The sequence below is a fragment of the Caloenas nicobarica genome, chromosome 9 (assembly GCF_036013445.1).
Source record: "Caloenas nicobarica isolate bCalNic1 chromosome 9, bCalNic1.hap1, whole genome shotgun sequence".
In the NCBI taxonomy this organism is placed as follows: domain Eukaryota; kingdom Metazoa; phylum Chordata; class Aves; order Columbiformes; family Columbidae; genus Caloenas; species Caloenas nicobarica.
The window spans coordinates 14,034,119-14,055,250 of record NC_088253.1 but is presented as its reverse complement, the minus strand read 5'-3'; the positions used below and the strand labels follow the sequence as shown (position 1 = coordinate 14,055,250).

Sequence of the window (21,132 nt, the reverse complement as noted above, 5' to 3'; positions counted from 1 at the left end):
TAATATCTAAATCTAATCCTGTTTCTCTGGGGAGATTCTTAATTTTTGTTCTTAGGCCAACAGTAACTATAAATAATATAGTAGTACTTGCTTTTCTCTTAGTCTCAGAGGCCAAAGGCTTAATGCTTATACTTTTTGAATTCAAAATAAATATCCTTGCATTTGGGAAGTACTGAACTCCCATAATCATTGGTGGACTGTTCAGCATCTCCAAGGTTGTGGCTGGAACAATTGTCTAACTCTGCACTTTTTAGCTAGAATGAAAAATATGTTTGTTTGTTTGTTTGTTTGTCAGGAAAAGCTGCAAGCTCTTATAAATCTCTGGGTTCTTATCACAGGCATTGAGTTAAAAATTGTGTATATCCTATATATTTATGTATTTGAGGATAGTAACTATTAATAAATCGAAGTACACTGAAAACCCAAAGCACACCAGATATTCAATAAGAAGCTTAAGCATTGTTATACTGGATGAAATCCATGATCTTCAGCCAGAGGGATAAAAATAATGTGAAAGTAAAAGCTGAAATCTTTCTACAATATAGAGAGTTGAGATGTTTTCACTCAGAAAGTGTTTAATTTTGCTCCTGAATGTTAAAACATTGTCTTACATCCACTAAGGAGCTAGGGTAAGGGAACAGACAACTACTTTAGTACCTAAATCTCCTAATAATTAAATTTCTTCCTATAGTCATGTCATCAAGTTAAGAGTTTATTATTTCTTTTATTTTTGTGAATTTTAGGACTTAGTGTTATTTTTCAATGAGTAATTGCATACCTTAGGAAAAGTATTCCCCATTACCAGTTTAGAGTATGCCACCTTTCTATTTTCTTGGCTTTCTTTTTGGTTTTGATGTGCGTCAGCAATAACATTTCATGTTATCTTCTACTATACGAGTATTCTTTAAGGCTTTTGGAAATTAGAAGTCCTCAAGGTTTTTCCAGTCCAGAACAAAATCCGTGCATAATTCCAGTTTTAGTGAAAGAATGCATATTTTTGCCAAGTAGCTCAGCAGCATCACATTCAAATTCCTTCTTAACACTTGGATGATTATTACCTAAATTGGATGATTTATGGCTTTTTAGATTGTGAGGCAGGTTTTCTTACACTTTTTCCTATGGCATTTCACTTTGCAAGCCAGCAATTTTTATTATCTAAAGAAAGCAGGTTTGCAATAGGTTTCACCATAACATCCTCTGTAGTAAAAACTGATGCAAAGCAATAAGTCATTACATCGTCATTCTCTCTTAATTGCTCCCTTTTGCCCTTGAATATTCACTAGCTTAAACAACAAGAAACCCTTAAATAAATCTTTGTAAGCTTTTCTTTTTTTTTGAGAGGGTTAAGCTTTTCAGAATCAACTTCAATCCTTATTTCTCTCCTCCAAATTTGATTTGCGTGTTCCTTGTCTTCAGTAAATTTTGGAATTTTTCCCACAATAATCTATTGGGTGTTGCCATTCAGTCACACTTTTTCTTATTTTCTGCAGTGGTTCTCTGTTAATTCAAACTTATGAAATGCCATTAATGGCATCCACAGCACGTCTAATGATTTTAACTTTTGATACGGATTTCCTACCTTTTTTTATAGAGTTGCAATTTGCCTTTCCAAACCTAAATGTTAATTTGTGGGGCCTTTCCTTCTCCTGTGGCTGTTACATATTGAACTGTTACGTGATGCCTTGTTCCTTTTCATAAAGCTTTATATTTTTCAAGAAATCAATTAAAACATTAACATTCATCATAGAGTCCAGGAGACTGAAAAGCTTCACTTGTAAAGTAGATACAGCACACAACAATCATATTTGGTGTCAACTTTTAGTTTCCCATTGATTTTAAGATAAAAACTGATCTTAACTAATAGAGTTCTGCAAACCTCCCGTGAGATGTGCGCCTGAGAAAAGCTGTTCTTCTCAGGCTCACCACAGCAGGTAATTCTGTTCCTTCTGGTCATCTGGCAGGAGCTGCAGATCTCAAACTCTGAAACTGTGTTTTCATACTGCAATGGCAGCCACATGTCCTTCCTGAGAAGGGAAGAAATGCTTATGTCTTGCAACTTATCCATGAGCTAGACAAGATCAGTTTCCAGCTAAGAGGAAATAATATGTTTCAACATCCAGAACTTGTTTTAATCATTCTGTCTCCAGTTTGTTTTCTTTTATTTTCATTATAGTTCTGGCCAGGAATAATGGATGAACTGTCAGAGCTGAGAGAATTCTATGACCCAGACACTGTGGAGCTGATGAACTGGATTAAGTAAGAGGATTTTTTTCTCTATTTAAGTTAAATGCTATTTGAGTAGATCTAATGTTCTTAGTTATAGTGTTGTCCTTATTTTGTCACAGCTCATCAGTGATCTCTGGTAACCCATGGAGATAGTTGAGGATAAAGGGGCTATCAAGAGGTTAGCATATTAACGGCTGTGGAGAACAGTTATATGCAAAGTCCCCCAGACTCTGGTTCCAGTATCGTGCTGCTGTATTGCCCTCGCGTCAGGGAACCAGTTGACTCCATTTGCTCCCATAAGCACACTTAGTTTTCCCAGCTGAAAGAGGTCAGCTTGGAGGTATCAAGCTTCTTCCATCATATTATAGCTACCTCTTCACATTAGTAGATCTTCACAGTGAAATAATTTTTTTCCCCCCCTACCTGGTGTCCTCCTCTTTTTAACTTTACAATTTTAAACAGCTTGGATGTAGAGTTTTAGGGCTGGAAAATTTGTACTCTACAGTTTGTTTCTTGAACTTCAAAATAATCGGAACTGGTTATATTTATTAGAATTAATACCAATATTCATTCTAAACTGTAAACAAAATATTTGTAGTAGAACTTGAACTAGCCACAGCTAAGCGTAGGTGCAAAGTCTTTCATGAGTACGAATTGATAATTTCAACCCCACCTTATCACTTCTGTTTTCACACAGAGCATAGGAAGCTATTTTTTTAAGTGGAAATAGTTTCTGTGGAAATAAATAGTTTTAGGTGGAAACTGTTCTGTGGAGGATGGTTAATTTAACTGATATGTTCTCTATTAACATATAGGAACCACTTGAAAATTCTTAAGTTCTGAACAGAGATATTCCTGGGACTTGTATTTATTTTGAACTCCGACAAAGATTTTTTTTTTTTTTTCTTTAATTAGTTTGATGTTCTGGAGGAAAACATTCTGAAAGTAAATCTGAATTTACTACATTTAGCATTGAACTGTTTGAAGTATTTCCTTGGAGCCCTGTATTTTCGTACACAATAAACTTCAGTGAAACCAGTTGCCCAGCCCATTCTACCCATTTACACTGCATAATGTTTTATTTCTTTAATCCATAACCTAGAAGGAGTAATTTAAAAGTAAAATATATTACAAGCCTTCGCTGACTTATTTGGAAAGCAGGCCATGTTTTTCTCCATCATTTAGAATCTTAGCAGCCATATTGACACGTTTTTGTGACTAATGTTTACCAGCCAGTTCCATTTAGCAGTACTGTTTTATTAAAAGATGGTAAATGCCTGATAGTTCAGGTCTCCTGTGTACAATATGTGGAGTTATGTATAGATTTATACATAAAATATGCATGTGGACTTATTCCCAGCCATGAATTAGATTTGACTGGATCCAATGAGAATAATTTTTCACATGTTCTTAGTGCTGAGAATACTAAACTGGTGCTTATCCTCTTTTCGTTTTAAATCGTGACAGACAATTACGGGGGAAATTTTCTACTTAGAATTTATTGTATTTACAAATGTTCATATAAAGAAGAGTTAATTATCTATGCTTTAAATACAAGTCAACAAAATTTATGGTAAGTTTCTTGAAGTGGAACAGATTTTCTTAAGTTTTGATATATAAGAAAGGTATTTTACTATAGTAACACTTGATAGTTCTGCTGTAGTTAATGATCTGTCAAGGTTGGTGTCAGGAACTCATCATTCATTATTAAAACTCAGTATGAGAAAATCTAATTTGTCATGTATAGCAGTGAATTAGGAATAACTCATCTATGTTACCATCTCTCCACAACAAGAAAACCCTTCCATCTGCCTAGGTCCAAATGCATATTACCCTCTCCAAATACACAATCTGAATAACAGCCAGCTATTAGTCCGTCCACTGTGAAGTGTCTGCAGATGTATTTTTTAATCTTCCCCTTACTGAAATTACCACAGCATTTTCAGGAAGATATACTAGTTTGTATCTTTACAGTGAAGTTACTATTAGTATTGGGCTGCATCTATTGCAGAGCGCAATTTTTTACATAATGATCTTGCGTATCCCAGCCTCTTGCATTTTCCTACTCACCACCTCATTTTCTTAGGTTTTTTTTTTTTAAAAAAAAAAAAAAGGTCAAGAAGGTCCTGCCAAAGACACAGGGATAGTTCACAGCTGTGTTCCCAGATGGGAGGTGTATTAAAATTCTTAGTTTTGGTCTTTCTCCCCAAGACAACAGGAACAACATGCTCATTTGTGAGATGGGGAAGAATATCAGTAGAATGAGCAAATCAATAGCGTGAACTTCCCTACTCGGTTTACTTCTGGTAAGTGTTTAAGAAGCAATGTCTTCTGCCTTTAAAGAGGAAACCTGTCTAGAATTGTGGAATATTTCATAAGCAGTTACCAAAAATCATATAGAAGCTTCTTAGAAATCTCAGACAACCACCAAAACAGTGGAAAAGTGAACCGAGACTGAGATTTGGCAGAGCATAGTTGTATGTCAGCTGTGTTTGAATCAGGTGTGGGGGATAAGCAGGCAAATTTTTCTATTAGTGGGAACCCCACAAGTTTCAAAAAAGCTCTTAAGGTTACAAAAATGGAACGCCCATGTTTCAGTGGTGGTTCTTTCCTTTAGTAATTTTTATTAATGGCTATATTTTAATTTCAAGCCAGCTATGAATTTTAACTCTTCACTCTTACTTACGTACCTGAAATCAACACATATTCCAGACTTTAAAGGCAATATTACACCTTTTTTTTTTAATTATTGTTCTTAAATTCTTGGGTTTATCCTTTGTCATTGCCTGATTGGTCAGTAAAATTCAGGCATGAAATGATAGTGCCTGAGAACAAGGTTAAGACCAACTGTGTAGGTGCGCTCCTTTATGTGAACAAAATATGCATGCATAAAACTGAGGCTGAGACTAACAAAAATGCATCTTGTTGCTCTTTCTTTGCAGCTGTCATTTTCCATTTTTGCAATTTTCAGTCTTTCCAAACCAGAGGGGCAAAAAAGAAACATGACAGTTGGACTGAATATGCTTTACTGGCTATCATTTGCAGCTAAACCTGTCATATTTTGGCATAGCATTCTGCAAATAAAAATACTCTATTTTAAAGAAAAAAAAGAAAATCTAACGTGGCATATTCGAGAACCCCTTTTCAGAATCTCCTTTTCTCAAACCCCTTTGCTTTGTAGATTCTTATCATAACCAGGCACTAGTAAAGGAATAATCCAAGATTTGTCAGACTTATGACTTTGAAAGCCAACTACAGAGTTCAATTGTGGAGGACTTTTAATAGAAGTAGCCATTTTATTTCTAATGATGTAATCTGTAATTGCAGCATTGGCCATTTCTGTAGGAGTTCCTTAAAACTATTTCACAATAGTTCTTTAGCAGCTTAATAAAGAATTACTACCACTTGTAGAGTTTGTGCAAGTTAGGCGTAGACCTGTAGTTCCTGTAAGACCCTTTTATTTTTAATGAGTTATTCTTTAATATTTACATAATTCTCTACCTTCTTAAGTGTAGGTAAAGAAAAGCTTCATATGATGTATTATAGTGCTTAGTTTACCCATTAATTCAGCTGTAATTAACTTGTTGAAAGCTTAGAGCTTCAAAAATAAATGAGATTATTTGTTCAAAATGCCATCAGGTCTGCTCGGAATGACATTTAAATTATATAATGTAAATCAGTTTGACCTGTAAGTCCTTGTCATTATTTAGTGACATTTCATACAGAATAAATTGTTTGCAGGTTGGGCAGTGTGGTATGGAGCTTGGCAGAAAGCTATAAAAACAAATTATCCTTTCATTTTATACATCATTTGTTCAGACATTTGTAAAAATTGCTTCGTTTTTCTATAATAGAGAAGTGTCAGTCAGTGGTTCGGAGCACATTAGCTGCCTCGGATACAGAGCACAGCAGTTAGTGGCTGACTCGGGTAGGAGGATGAGAGAAAGACGCTTGCATAAAATGTAGAAATCATCCTGTACCTGAAAAATAGCTGTTAATTGTCACGACTCCCTCCGGTGGCTGTTTCAGCAGAGAAACCCTCAGTACCAGCCACACGCCGGACGTTCTTCAAGATGTGGCTGGGGAGGGCAGACACCGCATGGAGCTCAGCGGCACCTCCCGGTGCCCAGGGTCTGCCCGCAGCTGGGAAAGCCAGTCCCGCGTTGTGTTGCGGCATTGCCAGGGCAGCGCAGGAAAAGGTGCCTTGGAGCGCTGGTAGGAGCACGTGTTGGTCTGGGAACCGCCAGAGCTGGCCCCAGTAAAATGTGGACAGTGATGTGTCTTAAGGCGTGTGATCTTCTAGGGCTCCAAACATGTAAATCTGAATCTCAGGTACACATCTGCAGTCACCTGATTTTGAACTCATCCAGGACAAAAGCACATAAACCAATTCTTTGAGCAGCCAGCGAGGGTCACTGGATTGCTTTTAAGGTATAGGAAGAGGAGCAAGTGTTGGCAAAACTCTTCATACTTGATAAGAATGCACTTGGTTGTATTTCATCGCTTCAGGGCAAGGGTGAATGCTTTTGGAAAGGGGAGGAGTGGAACCTCCCATCCTCTACACTTGTGACAAGTGTTTTTACCAGTAAGTTATGGGCAAAGGGCACTATGGCTGTTTCCTCTGGCTTCCTTTTGTAAAAAAGAGGCTGCAGGCTGGTTCTTGGGAATGTTGCTTTTTGTTTACTTGTGGTTTTGCCTTTGGTACTTGTGGGGTTAATTTTTTAAAGAAGTTTGGTTCTGCAAGTTTACATCTTTAGAAGTCGTAGGTGCAGGATTGCCACGATAAGGCCAAGTCAGGGGGTAAGTACTGCAGAGCATTATAAAATTTGAACTAATCTTGAACAAACATGGAAACAGTCTTTTCACACTAGAACTTTTCTGGCTCAAGAAGAAACAGGGACATGTTGAAGGTGCTTTGAAAATCATCATTTTCATTATCTAAGCTCTGCCAAGTCTCTCTGAATCTAGTCCACGTTCTGTTCAGCTTAGTCTGAAGAGTTGTGCTTTCCCACAGATTCAGGATGAGTCCTTGCTGACAGCCTGTCAGAGCCATTACATTTGCATTGTATTAAATTCTAAGATGAATTTATTTCTTTTAATGGAATATTTACTTCATGACACTTGTGGCTTTGAATATTTTAAGTAAAAAAGAAATTTTTAAAAGAAATTAAATGTTTTCAGACTTTAAAATGAAACCTGTTTTATAAACTGCTGAAAAACTAGTCTATTACTAACATTAAACTGGCCTATTAAAATTATCATTTCTGTCCTTCCTAGATGAGATTAATGTACCCATGCAAGAAGTTTTAGGAAGAGTTTGTAATTATTCATTTCATTTGCTAAGCGTAGTCTCTTGAAAGGCAATAGCAAAATTTGGAACCTGTCTGTTACCATTTTCAAGCCGATCACAGAGCTTAAAGAAGACTGCATTCATAGCTGCAGTTTCAAAGGGCTCCCTAAAGTGCACAGCAAAGTGTCACAGTTATTTGACTCCTATAGGTGCTATATGTGCGTGTGGATGTTAGACAACTATTCCCATTCCTTTTTAATTTCATTTTACTTGACTGAATGTATGCTTCTTTCTGTTGTCTTGTCTTCATAGAACTTTTCGTGGTTTTATGCCCACTATGTGCTAGAAAACACTTAAGCATATGACCATTTTTAATTAGCCTAATTATAGTAGTTTCTGTTGCCTGGCATTTTTACTTTATCTTTTTGCTATGCCCTTCTATTGTGTCTTTACAAATATTTTAGTTTGTAAACATGTTGGGGGCAAGGTGAGCACAAAATATTTTTTTTTTTCATTCTGGGTATTTAAGCAATCTTGAGATACCAAGACTTATTTAGATAACAATTCTAGATGTCAGCTTTGAATTTCAGATGAGATCCCAGTACCAATAATCGATAGCATTTCTATCGGGCATCTTCTGCATCCTCCCCACACACTCTCCCTCCCGCCCTTGGCAACTGCGGTGACTTTTTTCATAATTTCTCTCCCACAGTTGTAGAATAGGAGGATTAATATCTCGCATGACAATGTTTTCATTTCCAGTGAATGGTGAATGCCAGGACAGTAACAAGAAATTTTAGCACTCAGATTAAATAATCTGTTTTATATAGAATACCTTATATAGCAGACACAAGTCTAAGTCATAAGAAACGTCTTGAAATGTTAAAATCATTAGGATATAGAAATTTACAAATATTCAGAGGCTGTACGAACCCAAGAAATATATGAAATATGGAAGCAGTTTGAAATTTTCAGGATCATATTTTCCCTACATTTCCTCATAGTGCATAGTAAAGTTTTCATTTGCAGTTAGAGGGTATTATTGTGATTTATCCACTTCGTATTTGAAGAAAACACAGCTGCTTGAACAGTTTGCTCCCTGAATAGAGGAGAGGCAGAATTTTTTTATTTTTTCCTTCTGATCTGTAACAAGCAATGCAAAAATGCCCCTACAGAGACTTCCTCAGACTTATCAACATTTGTTTAGGTCAAACACCCCAAACACAGCAGTGTTTGCTGGGAGCATGCAGCTGTTAGCAGGAGTCAAACTGTGCACGGGACGGACCTTAACTAATCATCCCCATTATGAGGACAAGAATCTGAGAGAGAGAACAAAACAGGTAAGAGTGCTCTGATTGTCTAAGCTAATTCTTATCCATATCAGCAGCTCCATTCCAGAAAACACACGCAATCTCTAATGGCACATTGCAAATCAAATCACCTGCTTTACTCATTGAGCTAACTTATCTTCAGATATAGTTCCAGAATTTAACAACTTCTGTTAAACTCTTGGTACTCTGGGCACCTGCTAACTCACAGCTGGCACATGTCTGAATAACCGTACCCAGGTGCTCAAGCTGGTTCTGAGTGAGCTGGTTTGGGTGCTGTTGGCATTAACAGATCCTGCTGGCCAGCCAGGCTGCTAAACCCACATGGAGCATTTCCTGATTTGCCCGATACTCCCTTCAGTTCCTAGACTGGCACATATGGAGAAACCACCTTGAGAAATTCCACACAAAGCTGGGGAGATTGTTTTAAACTATCCTTTCCTATAATTAAGACATTCTGAAAGTTTTACAGGCATCTACCAAGGCCTTTCTGCAGACAGCAGCACCATCCAGTGTTTTTGTGATCAGCAGCAGTGCTATTGTGCATCATAGCAGCCATAACGTAGAAATTCTACATGGCTCTTGAATAAACTCTATTTTTTTTTTAAATACTTAATTCAAATCACACGGATTATTGTTCTCATTTATTTCTCTGGTTCAAGACAATCATGAAAGAGCAAACTAAGGAATAGTGGTAATGTGTCTTAGAGCTTAGATTTTTTTCTTCTACAGATTTATCAAATCTATGCCAAGAGATCTCCTGAAGATGTTTACAGAATACTGCGATCCTTTGGCACAGACTATGTGATCCTAGAAGACAGCATTTGTTACGAAAGAAGACACAGTAGAGGCTGTCGGTTACGGGACTTACTTGATATAGCTAATGGCCATGTAAGTATTATATAAAAGATTTATAAAGAAAATACATTTTGCTTAACTTCCTTTAGAAATACAATTACGATTTGAAGAAGCTTAGGTTATTTCCATTTCATCATGAGCTTGGAAAGTCAAAATCTAATGGAGCCTTTAGATATTCTTAAAGTCACCAAATTGAACACTGCTTGCTTTCAATGGTATTTGATTGGAGAAATTTGGCCTGGGCAAAATAAGTAATCACTTCCTAATGAGCTTCAGGTTAGCAGCACACAAACAGTGTTCCTTTTCAGGGTGTAAGACACTTCATAGATTCAGTTCCCCCAGCACGAGTGTTACTCCAGTGTGTCAGGGGAGTTTTCAAGCGTTTCAGAGGCTCACGTGGAACCCCAGCAGACCACATAACACAAGGCAGATTTGTACCTCTGACAAATCAGTTTTATCCATAATAGAGACAATGATACTACAGATCTTCCTATTTTAATGTTATTTTCTTCTTCCCAATTGTTTCATACAGTCACTGTTAACAAATCTGGCCAGTCTGCCCCCCTGAATGTAGAGCTGACATTTAGTTTCTTGTTACTGCCTGTAACTGTGAATTGGCTGAAGATATGTCATGAATCTGTTCCATTTCATTACAGATCATGGATGGTTTGGGAGAGAATGAACCTGATTTGAAACCTTCGTTGTATCCTCGCTTCTGTGAGGAAATTAAAAAAAACCTGCCTTCTTATACCATACACTTCACTAGAGTGTTTCAAAACAAAACATTCCATGTTTACAAACTTGCTAAGCATAAATAATATTTCCTACCATGGCTTCAACTTCAGTATTTTAATGCTAGGACCCACATTAGAAAACACAGGGGTTGTTTACAAACATGTTCCATTTGTAAGACATTTTATATTGATGGTTTCTTGTTTAATTACTATGATTCTTATTTTTTTTTAGACTGTTTAGTTTTGATAACATTCTTGATGTTGCCAAAATTTTCATAGATTCATAAATAAATGCTAGCAGGGACCATTTTGATTATGAAGTCTGACCTGAATACGTAGGCTGGTATTGTTTTCCAGTTTTAACTGACTGGAAGACACACTGAGCAGCCTGATGAACACTGCAGAAGAGCGAGCCTGTGAAGTTCTGCTCAGCAGTTTGGAATTTAACTATAAAATGATAGAAATGCCATGAAAGCCGGCCACGCTACTCCTGTAATGAGTATACCTTATCTTTGCGAATCCTGAAAACAGTCACAAAAATTAAGTTTTATCCTGCAATCTGATCCTCTTTGACAGATTCTTGTGCTCTTTCAGTGCCTCTTTTCTGAATTCTTTGGGAATGTACGTGGATACAAGTTTCCAAGCTTGTGAGTGTGATTGCTGAATCAGTGAGTGTGCAAATAGCAGACAAGTTTGAAGAGTAAAACTTAAATCACTGTCCAGCATTTTTAGTGATACAGAAACATACTTTTTTATAATGTTAAGCACTTAATGATGGAGCATTAAGTTATTTCTAATGAGAATAAAGGTTGGAGCATGCTTGATACATGTTGCATGTTTGGATCCTTGTAAAATGCTCAGAACAAACAAAAAACCAATTTTCTCAGCTTGGATTCTCACAACACTATTTTCTGTATTCACCTTCTAAACTACAGGAGATGCTTTTTCTCCCCATGCGAATTCCAGTAAGATACCAAAATTGAACATTGCCAACCTTACAAAAAAAAAAGTAATCTCTAAATGCAACAGGAAACTTTTATTTAAAATATTTATTTAAAATATGTTTTGGTACTAGAGCTTTGCTTTACGTTATTTCAGACACAAAGCTACACATTTTAGCACAAAATTGTTGTGCTAAAAATCATTGTGTCCTTGCTTTTTATCCTAAAAAATAGACTACAGCTGTTTTAAATTAACTTGGAAGATTAGGCAAAGACAGGATTCAATCCTGAGAATTTTGCGATTTGTTTGTACCCACTGTCTTTTTACCAGCCAGAACTTTGTGAATTGTATTGACTTGCTAAATGCTATGTAGATAACACATGACTTTTGCTGTGTTTTAGCGCTGCTTTGGTTTTATATTGAAATTAGAGATTAAGTCTGATCTAAAGTCTAACAGTAATCTCCAACTTTAATTAGACATCCACTAAGATCGTTTGTTTCTTATGAAAAACAGAATTGTAATAATCAAGTGCCTCTAGGCCAATGTTGAATTAACATTTGAATACCTATAAGAGTGTTTGTGGCCTGTGCAAATAACTCATTTACAGTAATTACCACTGCAATTAATTTCTAATGATGGGAAACTTAAAGTGCTACTGATAGCAAACTCCACATTTAATTTAATCAAGATGTGTAATGAGATTAGCTTTCACAACTGAGCTGTGTTCCAATTCCAAATGATTTAAATGTTTTCCCTTTTCAGTTGTACTAAGGTAAATTACTGAAGAGATGGAGATGGTTGTCACATGCTCAAACAATTTTATATTCAGTAAATACTCATTAAACAACGTTCGATGTCTTTCTGCACTTTCCAGCTAACACAAAAGCGAAGGATGCTTTAATCAGGCAGTATTTAAATCAAACGTTGACAGTCGCCAGGTACTTAAACTGAGCATCTGAAACTCCTATGTAATTTCTAGCCTGTAGCCCTTAATGAGGTTGGAGACCACTGCAGTTTAACTTAATACAATAATAAAACATTTTAATCAGTATTAAAACTTTAATTAGACCCGTAATGATGCATGCCTGTTCTTGCTGAAAACATGGGTCAGTGAATTCCTCGATGAGTGCCTTACAGTAATTGAAAACAAGCACACGTAAGGTAAAGTATGTCTGGGCTGTGTTGTCTTATTTTAAAATGTGGTTCTATCTTTTTTTAAAGGTGCAGTAGCTTTCCTCTGATTGAAATGAGAGATCCCAAGACCCAGACATACCCTGTCATTTTCAGAATTCACTTGTAGGTAACAGCTGAGACTAAGAAGTCCTGACTGTAAAAGTGATTATTTTTAAATAGACTTTTTTCAAAAATACAGTCTCTAATGTTGCCGAAGGAGAAATTTGACCTTTTCATAGAAACTAACAAGTGCTTTTTTTTTTCCTTAAATAAAAAAGAAGACCCCAAGCTACCTTTGTCTTGGGAAAGCATAAAAAACAATGTCTTGTTATAATCCAGAACCACCTCAGTAACATAGTTTCTTCTTGCAACACAAACATCCCCCGAAGTAGCACACCAGACATTTGAAGCATTAGATACAAAGTATTTTGGAGAATGTTTAACCAGCGCAGTTCAAAGTCTTTAAAGCCCAGGTAGCTTGTGACACTTACTGAACAATTCCAACAGTTCCCGTCTCAGAAATATTTCATGCTAAAGGAAAGGGTGTGTTTCACTCACTATGTAGCACAGTGCTCAAAAGACCCATCTCCTTAAAACAGTAAAATAGAGAATGGCAAGGAGCCCACTCACCAGCTCAGTGGAGAGCAGCAGCCGCCCAGCACACAGCCCTGGGCTGGGCCAGGGCTGCGTTTGCTCCTCTCACAGGTGGGGTCTGAGAGCCTGAGGCTTCCAGGAGGTAAGTGTTGCTTGAGTTGTCTGATAATTATTTTCTCTGCTTCACGTCTTGTGATCTGTATTCACGACATTAAAAATGTGCCATTTAAAAAAAAAAAAAACAAAACTTTACCTATTCCTGAACTACATCATCCTGATGCGCCTGTTTCCAAGGGGCTGCTGTGGCATCACTGGTTGTGTTAAGTATGAGCGACCCCCGGGAGCAGCCCTGGTGGTGATGCGTTTCCCAAAGTCTTACAAATAACCAGCAGTGGGAGCGGCACCACCACGACTTCACCTGTGTGTTGCCTGGTGTCTGCAAGGACTTTTCAGCTGTGCGTTATCAGTGGAATGGTGGCATGAGTGACTTTTTAGGTAACAGAGACAAAATGGTATCAAGTAGCTGGAATGTTTTTAGGGGAGAAAAGCCTTTGAGATCCATAAGTATATTTTCATTTATTGTTTCAATGTTCTGCCGGTGAGATCTAACATAGTTATTTTATAACATGTTGTTGTAAAGAGATGTAATGACTATTGTGTACTAAATAAATAGTGCAATTTGAAAAATCACTTTTTTCATTGTTTTTACTTTAGGATGGATTGAGAAAGATGCAGTTATGGAGTCAGTTTTGTTTCAGTCCATATGGAGGAAAGCAAAGTATTTTTGAGCAGGAAGTTGTGACTTTTCTCAAGTTTGTTACACTGCAGATAGCACTGACTTTTTGAATCATCTTTGTGTTTTAACAGCTTGCTGGATTTCCTTGCTCTGTTACAAGTTAAAGGTGTATCAGCCAGTTTTACCAATCGGCACCCAGTACACTTTAACTTCAGCAAGGTCAGTAGACTGAGGCAGTTACTCCATTTAAGTCAATATAATTTGCTCTGAACAATAGGGATGTGCCTGTTTCCACATTGTGGCTCAAGCTTGAGTAGTCTCACTCAACAAAAAAGAAACCTGCATTCTTTGGGAGAGAAAAATTGCATGTATAAAGTTCTTTATTTGGAGTAGGATGTGGTGGCAGAGGAAAGCTTTTAAAAGCCCAGGTGTGCTGTGGCAGAAGGGGCTGTGCAGAGCTCTGCCTGGCCAGCCTGTCCGCTTCTCCTGGGTGGTGCCTGAGGGCAGCCGTAGCTTCACACCTGTAGTGCTGCTCTTACAGGGCAGCTTGGGGGAGTTTTGTTACCAGTGTTAATTAAGCACAGGCAGGACTTCTATAAGATTAATTAATGGAATGTGATCATAACATGGTACGCTTGCATAGAGGGGGTTCTGGATTCCGGAGAGCCACATTTCTCAGAACCCTGTTCATCAACAGTTACCAATAAGTGGTGCAAGTGATTTCTTTACATCCCCAGGAAACAGCCGTCGTGTTTAGTATTTCTGTAATGAAGAAAATGTTCAACTTTCTTCTGCTCACCTAATCCTGTTCCTTCTCCAGCCATGGTTTCCCTTCTAAGCCTGCTGGCACCAGCCAGTAGGTCAGCCCTAAGGACAATCAGCTTTCATATGGCTTCGCTACATATTATATACTTGGAATGTTATTTTAAAAGGGGGGAAACCACAAATATTAATGTAGTTGACAGGCAGACAGATTAAATACTAATATCCACATGATTATTTAAATTTCAGACCTTTACAAATATTTTTATACTAAATAAAATGTTCTTAATACATGTTTAAAGTCTATAAAGTATGTGGAAGATTAATAGAAGTACCAGATTACTGAAAATCCCACTACCTAGGGACCCAGAGATGATTTTTTTTTTTTTTAATTCATTCTTTTTCTCCCCCCTCACCCATGCCAAAGCTTTCTGTTGTCAGGCCAGCTGTCCCTGTTCCTGAGCCATGTCAGTGCTATGCTGTGATAAGCCTTTTTTTTTTTTGTAGAGGCACTGAAATATTTGTATGTATCTGTGTAAATGCAGAACAAGTGAAGATATTATTTCGGAAATTGCACAGTAATTAAAAGAGCAGCATGCAAATTAAAGCAGATAAATTAAGTGAACTAATTAGTGATCCTAGAAAGAGGAAAAGACAGTTTTAATAGGGTGTGACAGCTGCAAATGATATGTCCTGTTACTGAGACCATCTACTCAAGTTCCTAGAGCAGTTTTAGAATGTTTTCTGACCTTTTGTTTCATGCTGTATATTCTGTAAAACACGTCTGACTGCAATTACCTAAGTAGCTCTGAGGTTGTGGTTGTTATTATTTATGTTTGTTTACAAATTAGTGCTGGAGCTGTAAGAGGGGCAGTAGGAAAGCAGCAGCTTCGGGTTGGCTTCTTTTGACCACCCACCCTCTGCACTGGTACGTGTCCTGTTGCATGACTGTTCAGGACCAGAGTGTGGGTCCTATGCGTCAGATGCTTCTCAGCACCTAAAAGCCCAGCACCTGTGGGTAGCTATTGAATGTAGAGTTAAGGATTTCCTCCCCCTTAGACTAATTGTCTGTTGCAAACCCCCCGCCCTCACCATAGCAAAAAGCATTTGGATGTCTGAGCACAGGACTGGGCTGTGGCCCTGCCAGCTGCAGCACTTGGGAAAAACTCAGAAATGGGGACGTGTCTTCTGAACGTGTAACTAGAGCTGGAGCCCACACGAGTCAGAGGCAACTGCCGCTTCCTGCGGCTCGTCAGACAGAATGGCACGGGGGACTCGTGTCTGTGCAAGTCTCTGATCAAAGCTGAGAGAGTAATAATTCGATAGAGTCCAAGCTTTAGCCAACCTGAAATAAATGCAAGGAAGAGACATCATATACGGAAGGCTTCTTTAATATTTATACGGTGCCTTAGAGAGGCATGACACTTCACAGACAAATAAAGACAGTCCTTGCCCCAAGGAGCTTACAAGCTAAATTAAATTAAAACCAGCCAAAATGACAGCAGATCCACAGTTCTGGAAAGAACACAAGGAATCTGACAACATTACTGCTGTTTGGAGAAGGAAGAGATTTTTGTGCATAATACGTATTTGCTTCATTTTCCATATCCTGTTTCTGACCGCTACAATTGTGAAATACAGGATCTGACATACCTGACTTGTGAACATTGCAAGATAGATAAATGGATTAGTAAAATTACAAACTAATAGACTATGTACCATCTGTGAAGCAAAATTATTAGAGGTGGGTAAAAATGGCATTTTGCTTTTCCAGATGAAAATGCTGCATCATCTGCAGTGTGTAACCGTTGATGGTGTACTCAAGATTTTCCAAAGTGTGTCACAAATGCAGGCAAGAACAAGACACTGTGTGAAACTTTCTCATTTGGAAAATGTGCAAATTCATCTAGCCTGCAGACTGCACGGACCTATTTGTTTATGCTTTTTAAAATATATATATATAAAAGCCAGACCTCCCAAAACAAGCTACTGATGCAACTGTAAGCAAAACAGTTTTAATGTCTTTTACAAGATGTTGGTTTATGCTTTATTTTAGTTAAACAAATTAAATTATCTTAGAATCTATGATATATTTGTAGTATCAGCTAAGTAATTTACATATTATAATATATAAAGAAACAGCACAAAAGAAAATTGTAGGTTTACTGCACTTTATTTATATATATATAAGTAATCTCAAGTAAAAACAAAATCAAAATTAATTTGATGGAACCTTTTCTCTTCTACATACTGTCAAGTTTATAAAAAAAAAAACCAACCAGAATACTAGCTGGACATTAAATGGTCTAAAAAAGGGACTGAAAATTTAGAGCATAGTATTTTGCCCCCTGCAACTACTGTTAGTTTTTCCCTGTGTTTCTCTGTCCCAAATCAATAATGATTTTCTACTACAATGTATCTGAGGGACACTTATATTACTATGTGCTGTTGGTCATGGTTTTCAGAAAATTACTGTCTTTGAATTATTAGACATCTGATGGCTTTTTGGTTTGGTTTTGTTTTGTTTTTTTTAATCATGGGACTTTAGTTTTAGGAGTCCCAGTGCTGGGTGAAGTTCTTTTTTGGATACAGGAAGAACCTTCAGTCTTTTGACATCCCAAAGACACCAGGTATTCCCACAACACCCAAAGGGTGCTGGGTTTTTCTTCGCTGGAAACGTGCCTGTATCCCCAGTCAGCTGTTCCCGGCACAGCATTACTTGATACAATTGTAGTCAGTTGATGCTTCTATTAAAACAATCTCCAGCCTCTGAAACCTTGCAATGCTTCTATGAAAGGAGGTTTAGCAAAAGACAGAATTATGGATGCAAAAATGACATGGTTCAGGCTGGTCCTTAGTTTAGGCTCAGTTTAGTAGCCCATTAGGAATGAGAGATTACGGTGAACTGTGATGTTTGTGATTGAAATTCTTAACTAGTGACCTTTGAGGCTAGTATCTTGGAAAACTTGGCCTTTTAATTAAGAAAAGTATTTAGTTGCAAGCAGCTGACTTGATGTGTTGTACCTAAATCCAGTGTCTGCATTTATATGACAGCAGAAAGGGATTTCACTAAGTTACAACCAAAGTTAAAGATCACCATCCATGCTGCTCCATCCCTTTCCCTGGATCCACGGACTCTCACCTGCACAATGTTCAGTGAGCAGGTGCCGTAACCGAGGCTCAGTCAGGGAAACAAGATGGATACAATACAACATGTACTTGATTTGCACAAGAAAAAGACAATGTGCTTTTTTTCTTCAAATAACTGCTAAAGCTCCTACTGCAAACAGGACACGCAGCATGCTTCCATCATAGCCTATGTACACAAGGTCTCTGCAAGAGTCCTTTATTACATTAGTGAGAAAAAAATCTATTTATTTCTTAAACACTGTATGTGAAGGACTAAGTAGCCGAAGTTCTCCCTTTGTTCTTTCTAGTAAGTTTATATTCCCAAAGATAAATGTCCACAATGTAACCTGCTCTAGGTGAACCTGCTTTAGCAGGAGGGTTGGAATTGATAATTGGTCCCTTTCAACCCAAATCATTCTGTGATTTTGTCCCAAGATTAGCTCTTACTACTAAATTTTTCAATTAGATGCAAAGTGTGGCTCAGTAGTGGGAATTTGGCCGCCTCCTATAACAGGGAGAAAAAAAAAAGGGGGGCGGGGAGTGTCAGAGAGGGTACTAGATAGCAGGAGCATGCAAAACTGTCCTTCACCCGTGCTTCCAGAACTTTGAAAATACCGGACTTGGTGATCTACAGCTCTTCTGCATCTCTTTGTGAGTATAGTTCACTCAGTTTCTCAAACTTTGGTCCCCACTCTTTGAGGTCATCATACCCAATACCTTCTTCCGGCCCAGAGGAGCTCAGGGAGCTGAGGCTGCCGGCGGCCGAGCCCTCTCCCTCGGTGCAGAACACCCGCAGCGAGTCCTGGGGCGCAGCCCGGGGGTGACGGTCGGCATTTCTGACAACGTCTGACAAGTACTGACCAAAGTCTCCGCTGCTGAAAGAGGCTCCTGTGGCCACTGATGTTCTGCTCTGCTCCTGTGTGCTTGGGGATGCAGCACGAAAGAAACTCTTTGGTTTTGTTGGGTTTTCTTTCTTCTTGGACAGGGAATAGGCTGGGCTGGTTTGGATGGACACCTGCAGTTCTGCCATGTTGTAGGCATCCTGGAGTGAGAAACCATTCACATTAAGATTCTCTATAGATCCCAAAATTTCATGTTCTAGTGGAAATAAAGAAGGAGCAATGCTGAGGCAGTCCCTTTGGTGTGAACACACGAAGAATTCGCTTGTTCAACCAGCTCTGCCACCTACAACGTGCCCAAGAAAGCCAAAGGCCACCAGGCAGACAAGAATCCATGAGGAACACCTGTGCAGCCTGCGCTACTACAGTTACGTTCAAACTCAAGCCTAATCTTATAGTAGAAGCTAAATAAAAATGACAGAAGTGCCCTGATTTTTGTTCAGAAATCCAGATCTGAATATTTTATCACCATTAAACTGATACCAAGTCTGGCAACAAAGGTGAGAAAGGATTTTCACAAATAGGAAGTTAAAAGAAATCTTCCCTTATTAGTAGTTCAAACATCTACTGTGATTTCTGTTAAAATTCTATCAATCTGTGGAATAATGGCTATTTCTGTTATATGGAAGTGGTGTGATTGTAAAAGCCAAGTAACTACCTATTACAACTACCTGTTACACAGGTTGTGTCTCTGGACTTAGGTTGACAGGCTGTGCGAGACAGAACTCATTAGAGCAAACAAGTAATTATTTGTATGGCTCATACTGTTCATCTGACCTGTAGCCATCAATGACAGGGCTGCCAAATCAGCACTTGCCAAAACATATTTATTCTCTCACATGCTGAATTGTGCATAACCATTTTATAAGAGATTATCCCAGGTAATCTTGGTGAGCCTTCGCTGAATTTCAGAGACAGAGAAACTGCTTCAAAAAAACCCCACCTGCAATCAAGAAGCCACGTTAAGTGGAAGTTAATCTTACCAAGGAACACAGGATTTATGCATGTAGTTGTGCGTGTTGCCACATGGAAAATGCCCCTGTATGATGTTCACACCAATTCATCAAGAAATTAAGGATACTCTACAAGGCAGAATATTTTCTCAGGTGGCCTTGTAGAACATTCTACATTTTATAACTAAAAATTCTTGAAGGTATTTTGAATTTTGGGACAGGTCACATTTTATTTTTTTTTAACCACTGGCTTTTTTTGATCCATCACATTAGTGCCCTGACTATTGCTACCTCTGCAGAGTCACACCACCTTTTGAATCCTTGAAACAGTCTGAAAGGTGGCGATGAAGTTCCTTACCTTTTTTAAACACAGCAGATGTCTATGGGTCAGCAAATAACTTATTTATTCATCTATGATATCTGCATTTTTATTTCAAAGTTCTGGCTTAAGCTGACATGTAGAAATCCTTACAACAGCTAGCAGAAATGTTAATGTTATCGTCATTGAGTATGATCTGGTCTACTATAAGTATAAATGCAGCTTGTGTTCACTGGTGTATTTCTCTCCAAAACAGAAAAAATGCAGAGAGGTTCTTCCACAACCACCACGTGCTTTAGGCTTAAGAGGAACAAACATAGCCCCTCGGTTTCTTAACAAGTCAAGTGTGAATAACTGCTGTGATGAATGGTCTCCAGAAAGGAGCTGTCCCTAACGATCAGTTTACATCAGGCTCCTCAAGCCCTTGGTGCCACAGCACTAATTACCACTGAGAACCTCAGTGGCTCCTGAGCCATGAAACCAAAACCATCAGCTGTTAGTTCTTTCCTGCTAAACTCACCCCCACAAGCACTTTTAAATATGCACATAGGATCACTTGCTGTAAGACAAATTAAAAATTGATAGGCACTTATCTCTGATTAAGAAACATGCACCTTTGTGTACATAACCTTGCAAATAATTCATCTACCATTTGCAGTAATGAATCAGCAGGACAAAGCTAAGGTCCTCAGTTAGAAAGAAAAAGCATAAAATACATTTTCATTAGCACTATGAGCCACCACTCCCCTCTTAATTGTAATGTAACACAGTGATCCTTACTTGGTCTTGTTCCCCACCTCCTTCTTCATTGTAGTTGAGGATATTTTCTCTGAAGTCCTCCATATCCTCAGGATTCGCAGATACGTGGTAAACTCCTCCATTCAGACCTTTGTGAGTCTTCCAGCGAGCCCACCAGAATACAGCACTGAACAGAGCTGTGTGAAGACACAGGAGCAAAACAGAGCATTCAGAAACCAATAAAACGTGTCTCCAGACAGGCTGCAGGAGGCTAACACAGCAGCCCTTGCACAGGAGGAGCGCAGCGCTGGTTTGCACTCAGCGCCAGCAAGGCTGCAGTTTTGCGTTTCTCAGCTAATGTTTAATTTTCGCACTCTTCAATGCAGTTACAAGTGAACAAAGACAGAAAAAAAGGCCTTTAATGAGCATTCTAGAATACCCTTTAAAGCA

General features: G+C 38.2%; 2 protein-coding genes across 6 annotated transcripts in view; one reads left to right on the top strand and one right to left on the bottom strand.

Moving 5' to 3' along the window:
* The window catches only part of DPY19L3 (dpy-19 like C-mannosyltransferase 3), a 37,371-nt gene extending 23,574 nt beyond the window's left edge, over positions 1-13,797 (top strand). For 3 of the 5 annotated variants that reach the window (XM_065641156.1, XM_065641152.1, XM_065641154.1), the window contains 4 exons: positions 2,174-2,256; positions 8,724-8,856; positions 9,577-9,735; positions 10,359-13,521. In XM_065641156.1, the coding sequence (XP_065497228.1) occupies positions 2,174-2,256; positions 8,724-8,856; positions 9,577-9,735; positions 10,359-10,520 (537 nt within the window). In that variant the 3' untranslated portion in view covers positions 10,521-13,521. Of the gene's footprint in view, positions 1-2,173; positions 2,257-4,437; positions 4,533-8,723; positions 8,857-9,576; positions 9,736-10,358 lie in introns of those variants that run through there. The other 2 variants (XM_065641153.1, XR_010606695.1) reach the window with 2 other exon arrangements.
* Positions 13,798-18,401: 4,604 nt separating this feature from the next.
* Positions 18,402-21,132, bottom strand: part of LOC135992030 (neural-cadherin-like) — a 62,000-nt gene continuing 59,269 nt past the window's right edge. Inside the window, exons 32-33 of the mRNA XM_065640952.1 lie at positions 20,725-20,879; positions 18,402-18,815 (exon numbers count right to left, since the gene is read on the bottom strand). Coding sequence (XP_065497024.1) covers positions 18,402-18,815; positions 20,725-20,879 — 569 coding nt within the window. The remainder of the gene's footprint in view (positions 18,816-20,724; positions 20,880-21,132) is intronic.